Genomic DNA, 15,041 nt, shown 5'->3' with positions numbered 1-15,041 from the left:
TGGTAATTGGACTTAGATATGAAACCGGCGCTCAAGTAACGGTCTGGCGGGTCTTTCGGGAGTTGAGCCAAATTTTGAAAAAGTGTCCTCGTTTCAAACTCCCAAAATATGATAATTTAACCCTATCGTATAACAGATCGCAAGGTTGCGCTAGAGCTTAAATTACAGCATGCAGGGTAGCATATTTCCGAATTTTTGTGGTGCTGAAGTGATGCGTTCGTCACACTGCTCATGCGCTCACCTATTCGTTTATCATTATTTTCATCGATGCAAAACACCACGACATTGCGATAAAAGTTGCGTGTGTGTGTGCGTGTGTGTGTGTGTGCGTATGTGTGTGTGCGTGTGTGTAGGCCTGTAGGGAGTGGGGTGTCTGGAATTACATGGAAATCTTTTTTCCTTCGCCTCCTGGAATTCGTGGACAACGAGACGTGTGACTTGTGAATGACGTGAGCATTAGTCGACCCTAAGGCCGTATCCTATCTCCGTCGTCAAAGCATCTCGATGGTGCAGGCGAAAAAGAATATCATATCTCTCTCTGAATATAAGTTGGAGTTGGACTAGGCCTGTTGTTCTTCCTAAAACGCGATATCACATAGCACCTTATCCTTAACGTCCTGACTTTACTAGAAGTATCAGTATCAGTTTATTAATATTTTCATCATTGCAAAACACCACAAAACTGCAATACATTGAAAAGATAGGGAGGTGTCGAAACGACTTGGAGTAGTCCTTGAAATCAGACACCCAACAGAAACACGTGCCAATTCATTTCACTCCGAACATAGGAAAGCTAGGTTTTAGATATGTACTGTACATATAGCCTCTATACGGGAATGTATTCTATATGTTGTAGACTTTAAATCAGCTAGTATTCGAGTGGACGGTGGAAATCGCGCAACATAAAGAAACACAAAGAGCAAACCGACTTTTGCAAGTATGTCAGGAAATGACGTAATTTTTATGCGACCCTTCTCACAACATATCATGCATAGTCATCAGCTAGGCGGTGTCGTTTTTGTCCACGGTATTGCTGGACATTTCGCCGTGCCGCGTTAAATACATGCGGAATTTCGTGGTTCTCCGGGGAGTATAAGTCAAATTATTCTTTTAGTTTAGGCGAGTAAAGAGAATATGATTCACTGCTCTAGTTGACCTTTGGAAGGATACGCAGAGTCGAACTGCTAGGAATGAAGTTGTAATAGGCTATACACTAGCAACGAATTGCTCGCTATTGGTAGGAATCAAGCAGCAAAAGTGTAGATGGAGATTTTTTTGAGCGCCGGTTGATACGCAAAATGTCATTGAGTGTAATGAGTAGTTACCGTATCTGATAGTAGACACGTCAAAACTTGTATGTAATTTGTTACTTCTGGATCCATATTCATCATAAGCAGGCGAGATGTGCTTTTGGGGCGTCAATATCCGACTCGACACATTTAAACATGTTACACTTTAAATCTTGCTGATTGTAAATTTTGTGATTTCTTCTCATTTCAAATTCGTTCCACCATGAAGTGAGACATTTGTCCATGTTCATTGATTAATTTGAGACTACAATTAGCGTATATAGACCCCCATTTCGGAAAATGAAGGGATTCAAACATACTTCGCGCGGTTTATCTAATTTTTGTTCAAGTATAAACCATAGATTAACGTTAGACTATACGACAGCAGTAAACATGCGCGTGTCGTCGTTTCCTCTCAGGAAGTGAGCCACATTGACGAAGTTTGAGCTTCATCGCGAGGGCTTAAAACTCGACTGACAAGCAGCAGAAGTTGAGGCTTTATTGGTGGTTTTGGTTTGTAACCATCATCGGAATATAACATACATATTCTTGTCGCATATACGACATACTTTCGGCCAGATATTTAACAGACAGTAAATAGTGAAACAAGCTTGAAATATCATGTAATATTATAAATAAGTGATCAACAGTGATTAGGTCTTGTTTGGAACAATTGTTCGGCGTATGGGAGTTTGGTATTGTATGCTGTTGTCTTCTCTGTGACAGGAGGCAAGGAGTTTCATATCAACAAATATGGCAACAAAAATTTACAGCAGTCTAAGCATGTGTAATGGAGGTATAAAACTTCAATATACAATTGAGTAGTATATTCATATTGAAAGAAACCGGAATATCTTCGACTGACACTCGACAGGGGTTATTATCCGTAACTAGTATAGACAATGCAAAAGAACATTGTACTTTATGCGTGCCAAATCAACCCGTTCTGCACCATTCATTACCAGAACGATATATCACATATGGAACTCGTTACCGACCATACCAATAGTAAGGAGGTTAGCTCATCTGACTAGACTGACACGAACTGAGATCGTATAGCGATACGTAATTGGAACTGCAATGTCACTAGTTTTATGCCTGTTGTTCACAACATCTGCGTTGTCTGTAAAACCTCACGAGCATACGAACAACAATCGCTAACTTCGTGTTGCGCCAACGCAGCAGCAGTTAGCTGTGATGCTGTGAATGTAGATTGTAGATTGTAGAATCTTTACAGGGTGCAAGCATTACGTTTCTGAGGTGGCATATCTAATCTATACACTAGTCCGATCGTGGCATGCACCATTGCACCCTTGCACAGTGCACAGATATCGTAAACATTTTCCAAGTGCCGATGCCGACTTGTATCAGGATGAAACCTAATAGATATCTTGCCAAATGGGCAGCACCCTAATTAGGTTAACAGTATAGCATACTCACGAGGTATAGTCGTAATCGCATTAGTTCGGTGTTCGAAACGCTTTCGCGCGGCTTGATGTGCTGAGTGAGAGCCCGTGATTTGTTACAATATCTTCGCACCCGGCAGTGTCTTCATGTTTTATCAACGAGGAAGCTTCGTGCTGTGCTTGTATAAGGAAGACCTTACAATGAAAACGCAAGTCCACTTGTAGGCCAGGTATAAAGCTGATTGTATATGGCTGGGTTTCTAAGCTAATTTTCGCCAAGCGTCTGCCTGCATACTTACGAAGGATGTGACACAAGAGGAATTGAGCATGTGGGTTAAATTACGCGTTAGGTGTGGGTTAGGGTTGGACTTAGAGCTGGGTTAGGGTAAGGCAATTAATTTCAGGGTTACGTTTCGGGTTAGGGTTAGTTTTGGGGTTAAAAAGTCACATGCTGGAGTGACGCATGCTAAAGAGTCCCGTGCTGAACTGTCGTTTTCCATTGTGTCGCATGCTCAATGCTCATATGTCGGGTAACCAGCTGACAGATGATACATTAGTGGCTCGCAAGACATTGTCAGTCAAATACATAATATCGCGTCCTGTGCATAAGTTTCGCATTGTTAGTAATAGCTTTTATCTGCACTGCGGCGAATGTACATTGCGCAAGTTAATTCGTCACGGGACTACAATTACGATACATGCATTGATTTGATAGAATAGCTCAGTTTATCTTAGAAGTTTAAAGTGGAGAGATTTATTTTGCCACTACGCTTGCTACAAATCCCTCGGCCTGGTTGAGGTATTACAATATGACACTGCCACTAAGTTTTCTTGTTGTGAGTGATGCGATAATCTGTTGCTTGGATTTCGGAAAAGATATTAACGCGCCAGCTCACATGATTTACAAAACCGCTAAGCAACTGTAATACATAAGTGTGAAATTGGCTACAGACCGTTACGTAACGATCAATTTAGCCATGATATCGTTAACTCGGCTTCGGCACCCTTCAGATCGTTTCATTATATCGCAAACTTGTAGTGCTTTTGAATAGATAAATCAATAAATCACTGATTGACTGACTCATTTACCATCAATCCACTGACCTTACTGTTTATGCAGTTCATTTTCTCTGACCAAGAAAGACCAACCATAATGGTAATGAAGGTTTCTCTGTCTTCTTCATTATTTAGGGATGCAAATCTCGTTTTGGTCGGAAGTTGAGACATCCCTTTAGCGTTTTAGGCACCTTAGTTACTGTTAGAGTGTACAGTAAATGCCTAGTAGCATTGTGCGCACATGTAATCGACACTATAAATTCAGTTGAAGTCAGGAACCCCCATATGGTTAAATAATGCATACTCGAGGGGAATTATTTGGGTATTGTTAACATAAACTTGTTCGAAATATACCTATCGAGATTCCGTAAGATGAAATTGCCCCCACCTTCATCCACGGCTTCATTGTACAACTATTTCATGATTCCTACTTCTGCTATCCTATAAATTTATCTGCATTTGCTGTAGCTAATTTAAAATCCGTGTATGACGCATCTCCATGCGTCATATGAGACCGTTGGAATAGAACCTTCACAAGTGTCCTGCTCGCAACCAACGCATATTCTGCATTGTGATTAACACTGTGCGAAGAAGCATCAGAAGCCAGCACCAGGAAGTATCAATATTGCGTGTTGCGCTGGATAGTACGCACGAGTACGTACGTACACGGTTAATATATACTCAAACGCGACAACCTCAAGGAACTGGGATATATATTCCTCGATGCCCGAGTAACGCATTCGGATTTAAAGACAATAACGCTCCAGACTGTTGAACGTAGTCCGAAATGGGAGAACCGTCGGAGAAAGACAAGCGTATGAGGACTTACATTTTGAAGGAAATATTTAAAACCGAGCAAGACTATGTGAACACCCTGAAGTTTCTTTCGTCGGTATGTATGATGCGTGTGCAATAAACTTGATAGAGAATTTATACGAAGCGTCGGTGGTGTTCTTGAAATTCGAATTAAGCGATCGATTCGTAGTCTGAGCTGAGTCTGAGTATATTAGCAACAACAAGAAAACTTTCTATACGAAGGCCTTCCTTGTACTGTCGCGATTCGCTATGTGCGCAAATACGACAGTATTACAATTGGTCGCTTTGTGTACGCATTAATTTCCGCCATGGAATACATTATTTCAATTTCAGACATTGAATATTTGACAAGTATTTTGGACGGGGAATTAAATGTCAAATATTGCATGTCAGGCCTGTAAGAAATGTATATTGATTACCGTTTAGGATATTACACACTTATACAATGCCTCGTCCATTGTAATGCTAATAAGCTGTATGGTACTGACAAGGTGATGATTCTTCGTATAGAATCCCGTGGCATTGGCATCATTCGGTGCCATAGTTGCGAATCGACCGCATTGTATCATTGCGAACTTTTGCGCTACCTCAATTCAGCTTATATGCCTACTTGAGCTGCGGATTGCGACTAATTACTCTCACCTGTAATTAATTTGTGTATTATACCCCGCGTTACCAATCTTAACCAGCATCATTACACGTCAAGCGTATAGTGAATGTTGACAGCACTTATGCGGTACAGCAACATATCGATCAGCTACTTTTAGGGAGATCACGTCAACTTCCGGCGCCGCTGACGTACGTGGTCGGTAACATTATTCGATCAGTAGCAGTTCATTCAGTAAAATAGTAATACGTGTTTATTTTACGCGTATGTAAGTACAAAGATGCTGTAATCACGAACATGTCACAAGTAGTGCCTTCTCGACACCGTTGCATTATAAATATGAGTAATTCTATCAATGAAATCTTCTACACCCCGCACGTTGACCCGGCGACGACCCACCCTTGGAATAAGTTTTAAAACGTACGAGGCTAGCTGGCGTTTTAATCACTGACTGCATCTGTTACAATTGTAACCCCAATGACTAACTGAAACAACAAATTATGAACTATATGTTCATTCTGTCATCACCAGGTCAACGTGATATACGCATTGCACAATTAAAATATTCTTCAAGCAAAGCCAATACAATGCATCTTGATTAGTAGCGACAGTGACACATGTACTTTAAATCAAACCCTTTGTTTCCTGCCTGTGAAATGCACGTTACTTTTAGGTTTTTATGGAAAGACTTCAGAGCCGGGAAAAAGATGATAACGATAAGCTTATTCCCAAAGGATCCGTCGATATTCTTCTATCCAACGTCTCGGAATTAAAAGCGGTAAGTGACAATCGATTTATGACATCGTACTTGCTTTCCTACTCAAGTATCAATATAATACAAGATGATTACATCTGCGCCCTTGAAGCGTCACTTGTACGGATGGCTGTTCTTGTATTTGTTGGGGCGCAGCGGATATTTAGGACAATTTCCAGTCGTTAATTGGGATATTCACTGATAAGTGTAAATCATTATTCTCTTACTATGGCATCATACTAGGAATTTCCATATCACGATAGGATTTCATGCCTCACAAACAGCAAGATCCCAACACTTCATTTTGTTCGGTCGATGCTGGAGTTTTGATAGTTTAATCTTCAAGAGCTTCTTTGAGGTACAGAACTCCAATATACGATTGAATGGTATATTGTATTGAAATAAACCCGAATATTTTCGGTTGACACTCGTCGGGGGTAATCGTCAGCAACTATAGTAGAGAATTGGTAAGGACATTGTGTATCAACAATCGCATCTCCAAATATGTAGTCACCGGCATGAAATCTTGAATAATTGGGGCGAAGAGATCACAGGCGTGTTGTCGGTGTGTCTTCGCCCCGATTATTCGAAATTTCATGCCACCTCATATATTAGGTCATACCATTGTAAATATACGATGTACTTTCCAATTCTCTACTAGTTGCCGACGAGTACTCCCGACGACGAGTGTCAGGTGAAAATATTCGTATTTTTCAATATTAATATACTATTCAATAAAAATATATTCGATAATAACCAACGTTGTCGATACTATGTCATCATTATAGCAGGTCTTTTGTCGCCGGTCGAGCGTTCTATGAGGTATTACTTGCACTCCTTGAATCAGAAAATAGTTGATAGTATCGATAGTATACACTTAAAGTAGGCTACCTATCGACGTGTTGGCATACTAATTTAATATCAATTTTACCCTTTTTTACCCAATATATCTTCCTTCGTATCGTTTTTTCTTCCCGTACTTTCACTGACCAAGTTCGTCCCATATCTTTGTGAGGCCATGTTAACATATGGTTCGTGTATTGCCTGTCCAACCTGCAAACGGTTGCGATTCCTGTAGACAAGTTTCGTATGCTTTCTCTTACGTGTAGTTTCAGAGCTTTAGTTTCGGATGGGAATGTGAATAATATGTGCAGAAGTTGCCATAACATGTCTGTAATGTGTCCCGGTGGACTGCCAGATCTCAATTAAGCTCTATCACCAACGGATCACTCTAGGAGCGTAAAGAGTAAACCACATTCATCCCTGATAACAGATTGATTGATATGGTTGTTTCATAAATTACACAGCCGACGGGGTATCTCTGGCCATTCAACATTAGAATACCACAGGTGCTACAGCAGATTCTGAGCAGCCCATCTCAGCAGCCCATCGTGTGTTGAGCCGGACAGGTACACTCTTGGTATTGGAGTGACTTCTTTTAGATAGAAATGCCTAACGAAAACAGACGATTATATAGATTCATTGACACAATGGAGCAAAGCAAAACCTTGTATTAGTCATAGCGTGAGTCGCGGGTGCCAAGAACTTCCTTGTATTACCACACGGATTGAGTAATGGGTATAGTCTTAAATAGTCTCAACCTCTTCAGTAAATTCAATACCACGGAACACCACACCGCGAGAGTAATTAATAAACTTTCATAATTTCCTCTATGTAGACGACTGGCTCGTTCACGACGATGCATAGCTATAAGAATATGGATTCGTTTGAATGAATATATTGTACTTCATCTAAATTTCAACATAACAGTGCATCATATGCCTAGGATACCGGACTTGACCACTGGATAATTCTAGTTGCTTGAAGAGCGAAAAGCCGATAATCTAATTCTATTGTAATTTGTGAAATATTTGTATGGTTCAATTTTAATTCTAATCTAATTTCCTGTTTTCCTGAGAATGCTACAGCAGAACTGTGTAGTGCGAAACAAGTCAAGCTGACTAAAACTGAACTTCATTCAATGTCCAAGTTTTCGCGAATTCAGTAATTCCGTTATTCTAATCCAATTTGGAACAACACTGTATAGTTATAATTCTAATTCTAGTTTAATTTGGAAAAAAACTGTGTAGCTATAATTTTAATTCTAATCGAAGTTGCAAAAGCTGGACATATTATTGTTGCCAAAATTTACTCACAACCAGTATGTCCAATTTGCCGTAGATTATAATTTTGATGAACTCGGATTTTTCGTTGACAGTAAAATACATTGTAAGATAACATTACGTCACAATCTTTTATCTGAAATGATCAACACTTAAATATATGGTCGAAAGGCATGAGTACTGGTTGGTTATTGGTTACGCCCACCGATGTGGGCAGGTACTGCCTTCTGATATATAAAGCAGTCCGGGATGTGATCACTCTGTTATTTGATGGCTTATGTCATACCTCGACACGCACACCACTTCAGCTGATCCAACTATATCATTTCCGTGGGCCAAGAGTTTAGCGAGAAAGCTCGTTAGCTCCGTACGGTACTAAATTCAATGTGAGCAGATATATGCATCCCATTCTCAGTTGACTTAGTTATAGTTACGCAAAGCACTAAGACAAAATCCAATACCATTAATTTTCCCATATTTCCAGTCGCCGATGTGAATTCGGGACGGTTCCAACCACAGGGTATGAGACCGTACCCGATTGTTGTTATAACAACCTTGATTTGACCCTGAATATACCACACACAATTATTATATGGTTTATTATAGTCTAATGGTCCTCGAGCGCGATTACAGCGCGAAATATTTCCTATACCAAAGTCCCAAAAAGACTGACTGAGCTTTGACCTCTTACCAAGACCGACACTGCTGCAACCCCAACCCCCAATCGGTTAGCTCGAAGGGTGCCATAAATCATTTCGGTGAATGAACATAAATTAAACATCATGTTTTGACGACTCCCCCACGGAAGAATACACATAATTATAGAAAATAGAAATAGGCATTTCGGCGTCGGCCATTACCACGCCACGATGCACGAAGACATATGAAGTTCCGGTGAGTATGGGACTCCGAGAAGTGTGTCAAAAAAATCGCCAGCGAGAAAACCTTAGCCGGAGAGGATTGCCCTTATGTTGAGCGTAAACGTCAATGTATATAAGTCTAATTTTCCATAGGTGCTTAAATCCCTCGTGCCGAATTATCATGTCGTCGCAATCTGCACCCCATAGGACAAATAACATCCATCAGATAAAATTATTTGCCAGTGAAAAAATACCAATTTTGAATCGTGTGCTTACTTTAGTTTAATACGTTTATGCGTTTCAATATCTTTTGACTATATAGCGGACAAAAGGTAACAAAATAACATGTAACAAACTAATTGTAGCAACGGGAAGCCCGAATATTTTCAATTATTAATTACGTGGCCTTCATTTTCCAATACAACCGTGCATTCAGTGCTACTGGTAAATCTAATTACGTGGGCTGAGAGGATAAAAAGTTTATAGCGACATATATATGCAACTACAACCTATTTCATTCATGCATTATAGAAAATTTTGGCTCCTAGGGCGACCAGACCACATAAACTTTGCTGACCATCGAAATCACGCAACGGGGTTCTTGGGGGGCGAAGCCCTCATGAGTCTGGTTCATCACGCTATGGGTGACCAAGACAATCGTTTTTAGGGGGGCTGACGAAGTGCTGTTACGGCCCTCCCTCTCACCCATTGTCTTTATTGCAGTCCTTACAATATGAGGTGGGGGCGCTGGAGCACGATAATTTTTGAAAGGGGGCGCTGGAGGAAAAAAGGTTAAGAACCACTGTGCTAAACAATGCAGAAGATAACGCAGGCCACGAATTATACCGTATCGTCTTATGCCATCTGGTTTCAAAGGCATTGTGAATCACTGATGTGGACAATCTGGACGTGTTATATAATTTGGACCGTTTAGCTTTGCATAGCATTCTGCTACGTACCGCTGCGAAGTTCGTGCAATTTGAGACAGAATCCAGATATCTTGACTTCTCCAATTAACGTAAAGCACTGAACAGTACTGATAACAACATCGCCAACGCGACCCAAAAACTAGACGCAAATCATCAGTATAGGTCAAACTTTATTAGAGTCAAATGACTATGTTATAGTCATATAGTGTATATAACTATGTATCTACATGAAATTCAGAACGTCTCCGAATCCCATGTGAATATTTATACATTACCTTCGCTGGATATCTATCGGAGCTAAACGTGTCTAAAATTTTCAAATCCAGATTCTGCTCCATACTTCAAACTCTATTTAAGTCTATGTACAATTGTACACTACATGTACGATGACAATTTCGAAGCATGTCCTAATCCAAGTCCAAATCGAAATTATAATCTATGTTCATCCCTGATGTATATAGCTAGATAATTATACTGTTTTTTACAGTTTCATGACGAGCTCTTTGGGGCCATGGAAAACGCACTAAAACCGGAACCGCAGTATGAGCATTGCCTCGGAAAATGCTTCAGCGAATACGTACGTATATCATCCTTGATGCAAATGCAATTTCCCTCATGCGTGGCATCCAACATTCGCTTTCATTCTGGAGGGAGCGCAAAAAGATAATATTGTACAAAAGATGATCATGATCATACATCTTTATATAACAACATCGTGTTATGATCGTCGAATGGCATCATTGACCCGAGTGACCAATTCTCTTATATTTTCGTGAGAGGCATGTATTGTGACACACTTCCGGTGAACGGGGTGGTGTATCCTTCAGATCAACGTTTGTAATATTGTGACGTGATAATGACGTAGTAACAATTCTATTCTCTTTCAATCCGTGATTGGACATTGCATATGTGTGTTTCAGTAAGTTACAGTAAAGAGTGTTTCATTCATTCATACATGCGTTTAATAGTATGTTCATCTGTTCAAAACAGCACCTATTTTAACTGTATGAACACACTTTGTAGGATGTAAGTTATAGGTTTTGCAGCATACATATATCTGGCTACTGATCCAATCATAAAACATAATGCTAATGCAGTGATAATTCTGCGCTTCTTTGTACTCGTGTGAAGCTATTTAGATCGTTCGGGCAAAGTAGTATCGATCTTGTGTATGTCACGTAGCATTTTGAGAACTGTAATTGTGCACTGCTGCTGACAAAGACTCTTGCCAGCCTGCTCTAAATATGGGCGTATTTGTCAGCGAAAACTATTACGATGTACTAGCACATAACGCGTTGATGAGTTGTGAATGAGCGGATGCCCTAATTAATATGAAATTGTTACATGTCGGCGAATTGATCGCAGTTGATGTTCGGATTGCTCATGCTTGTTTCGTAGGAGATACTCGCCTATCTGTACAAAACTGTGTATTGTTGATTGCCCCATTCTCATATTACTGACATCATTGACGTCACACTAAAAACGCTTCACAGAAAGAAAGGTTTGAAGTATACGCCCCATACTGTACGAATCACGAAAGGGCCCAGAAAAAGTTGAACGAGCTCACGGAAAATCAAGAATTTCAAGGTTTTATTTTGGTAAGTATATTATTCCAAGTATTATATGGTTCAAGTAAGTATTATTGCAATGCATGAAAACAGCTGGTTCCATTGCGTATATAGCCGTCGTGTAAGATGTGGTTAGTGTCGTATTTCTCTGTCGATTTAAAATTCCTCCTGTATATTTGAACATTATGACCTCACTATAAAAGTACTGGACGGCGTCATTTCCTGACCTATTTTAAGACTCGATGAAAGTTTTTGTTCATACCATTTCACTATACCCACTACGGTCGCGTGATTTTTCCAGGGATGTCTCATGTTAGGAAATTATGTGAACGATGTTTCAATGGAGGGATTTCTGCTCACGCCAATTCAAAGAATATGCAAGTACCCGCTACTTTTAAGGGTGAGATTCGGTTACCGCTGATTATATATGTATTGCATACATTTCCATTTCATGTGACTGATTACTAACGTGCACGATTGAATAATATATTCAATGGTATATTGAAGTTCTGTGCCTCCAAGCGTTTGTTCTAACATTCATGAGAAATTCAGTCCTCTGCACTCTTCTGAAAATCAGTTGAATAACACAACAGAGACAGACAGTATGTAGTCGACTAAATATTGACCATCATCAAACAGAAATAACAATTACTTAGATTAGATCACATCGGTTCGGTATTATGATTATAACTCACTCATATATGAGTGAATTTCAAGGTGACGAGTAGCACTGGGCACAATGAATCTGGTATACTCGAATCCAAGTCGAGCCGTGAGATTTTTATACCAATACCGAGGTAACCATTACCGAGAATGGACATTACCGAGAATGCCATTACAGAGAATGAACATTACCGAAAATGGACACCACCAAGAATGGACACCACCGAGAATGGTCAATGCCGAGAATCTAACTTACTGAGACGGACGTTGTCGCAAATTTATACCCGAGAATCGACACCGAATGTGACAACGCCGTGATGCACATGCACATACACACGACCTGTACATATGCATAACATGCCTGCGTTGCATACATTTTATTCTCGGTAATGTCCATTCTCGGTGGTGTCCATTCTCGATAATGTCCATTTTCGGTAATGTCCATTCTCGGTAGTGTTCATTCTCGGCGATGGCATTCTCGGTAATGGTTTCTCGGCATTGACCGGACACCAGCAGTCAGAGACTATTTTCGAGTATACTGGAATTATGTATATATAATATAATACTAAGCTATGCAGTACGCACCTTAGCGTAAATGTCATTTTCTGTGAAACTGTGATCAACCCACAGCATTGTCACAGAGTTTAATGAAGTAGGTATGTTCGGAATAATACCAAATTCTCCTTGTGTTGTTACTGTTCTATGACTGGCATTATTTGCTTTGTGGACTTGGAAAAGGTACATATTTAGACTTTCCACGTCATCCATATACTCTTCTGTCGTCACAATAAGTGATACTAGATTCAGAATCGAACCACTGAAAAACTCGATTTCGCCGAGCCCTAGTGATGAGTAATCTCAAAGAATATATATATGACATATCGGTAGAGGGTATCAAGGCGTGCTGTATTTCCCACAAATCAAAACGGACATCCTTACCTGAAAGGAAGCTGCTTCTATGTTCATGTAATCCGCGACATGTGTTCTTCTCTAGTCGCAACCATGAATTTTCATACTGGTGACGGATTTATCGTTTGAACGTGTATGACAAAGCGGGAAGCCGCTGTGGTCAGTATCCCCACGAGATACAGGATACGTCAGTATGGAAACGGCGGTTTGTAACCTGATTTATTCAAACGAAATCGCGACTCGTGGTTTATTACCGCGATGTAACCGGATACCGTATAAATTATTTGAACAAGGTTATAATTGAATATGGTGTTCGACTTGTATAGCCTAGCAGTGTGTACGATGTTTAGGGTAACTCTCATATCATTACAAAACAATCTAATCTCGAGAGCCATTTATCTGAAATTGGAAGTTTGCGCGCAACTGCGACTTGTTCAACATTTTGACATATGATAGGATATGGCTGGATAATGCGTATTGCTATGTGATGACTACACAGTACAAGCAGTACTCATCAATTTCACATGAGGATAATATTAATGGTGATAGATAATGACGATTCCGATTGTAACTCAACATCAAATTGAATATTGATCGTCAACGTTTTCTTAAGGTATTAGATATGCCAGTTTTTATTACGCTGATGGCTATAAGCTATAACGTTAGTATTAATGATGCAAAATGTGAAAATTTGAAACATCCGTATCACGTAATAGATACGTTTCCGAATGTTATAGTTAACGTCACAGTCAATTCAGGTGGGCGATATCGTTGATGCGATGATATATGAAAAATATTTTAGGAGGCGCATGGAGGTGCAAAACTTCAGTAAACAATTAAATATTTCCGGAGTTATTTCAATATGAATAGGTATAGGACGTTGCATATTTCTGTCCTTGACGTTCACCGACTCGTGATACATACACACACACACACACACACACACACACACACGATTTGTGCATATGCATACCATGAGTGCATGATGGGTATATGCCGCTGAACAGGGAATGTGCAGAAATTGCCTTGTAAGGCCTGCACCACCCCATACTATCCCGGAAATGCTAAGCGCAAAGTCGGGAAACCACGGACGCCATTATTTAGTGATCAGGCCTATGGTCTGACGGGGATTGAACCCACGACCTATCGATCATGACGTCGGACGCTCCACCATCTTCTTGATGGAAGATTGGCGATTTCATCATTGTCTTAAGATAGCACTTACGACGCCTTACATACACAACTATACTCGGTATTTATTCGCAGGAACTCGCCAAGCGCACTCCAGAAGAACATCCCGATTATCCACACGTAATGGAGGCGTGGGAGATCATGAAAAAAGTGTGCAGTAACGTTAACGAAACCAAACGACAGTTGGAACAACTGGAGAAATTAGAAGAATTGCAACAGACGATAGCCAATTGGGAGGTAGGCAGGCTGGATAAAATGTTGGGCAATAAGGCAGCGGACTTGGACTACTATAATCAATTTTCAGCTTTTCTGAGTTAGATAAGAATCAGAATCACAGGTTATAGCTATTCAATATTTTTGCAAATTAGACTAGAGTAAGAATTATAGCTGCACAGGTTTTTCCAAATTAGATTCGAATTGGAATTACTGAATTCGCGAAATCTTGGACATTGAATCAAGTTCGGTTCGTTTCATATCAGAGTTCGTTCTCATAAGCATGAGCAGGCAAATCTCTGTACAGGAAACTCGGCTCGTTTCGAACTACGCAGCTCTCCTGTAGCATTTTCGGTAATACCAGAAATTAGAATTAAGACTAGATCAAAGAAACATTTACCAAATTAGATTAGAACTACAACGCAGCGCAGGGTCTATTAACGGAATCTCGTTGTTCAGGGCGCCAACTTGACCGACACCTGCTCCACTTTGATCAAGCAAGGCCCCTTGTTGAAAATATCCGCTGGAAACATACAAGAGAGACAGTTTTTCTTATTCGATCAATTGCTCGTGTATTGTAAAAAAGCCAACACTCTGCCAAGGTAATTACGGTGCTTTTCTATGATTAAACTGTAGTGTGACGCGGATTATCTATAC

General features: G+C 40.1%; 1 protein-coding gene across 2 annotated transcripts in view; it reads left to right on the top strand.

Annotated features, from left to right (window-relative positions):
• Positions 1-4,198: 4,198 nt before the first annotated feature.
• LOC145445819 (phosphatidylinositol 3,4,5-trisphosphate-dependent Rac exchanger 2 protein-like) overlaps positions 4,199-15,041 on the top strand; it is a 44,800-nt gene continuing 33,957 nt past the window's right edge. For both annotated transcript variants that reach the window (XM_080323959.1, XM_080323958.1), the window contains exons 1-7: positions 4,199-4,643; positions 5,848-5,952; positions 10,328-10,417; positions 11,334-11,438; positions 11,710-11,808; positions 14,247-14,408; positions 14,844-14,986. In XM_080323959.1, the coding sequence (XP_080180085.1) occupies positions 4,539-4,643; positions 5,848-5,952; positions 10,328-10,417; positions 11,334-11,438; positions 11,710-11,808; positions 14,247-14,408; positions 14,844-14,986 (809 nt within the window). In that variant the 5' untranslated portion in view covers positions 4,199-4,538. The remainder of the gene's footprint in view (positions 4,644-5,847; positions 5,953-10,327; positions 10,418-11,333; positions 11,439-11,709; positions 11,809-14,246; positions 14,409-14,843; positions 14,987-15,041) is intronic.

The sequence above is a fragment of the Botryllus schlosseri genome, chromosome 9, assembly GCF_051294905.1.
Source record: "Botryllus schlosseri isolate E-star chromosome 9, Bs_hap1, whole genome shotgun sequence".
Lineage (NCBI taxonomy): Eukaryota > Metazoa > Chordata > Ascidiacea > Stolidobranchia > Styelidae > Botryllus > Botryllus schlosseri.
Note: the sequence above shows the minus strand (reverse complement) of the source record. Positions and strands in the feature narration are given on the sequence as shown.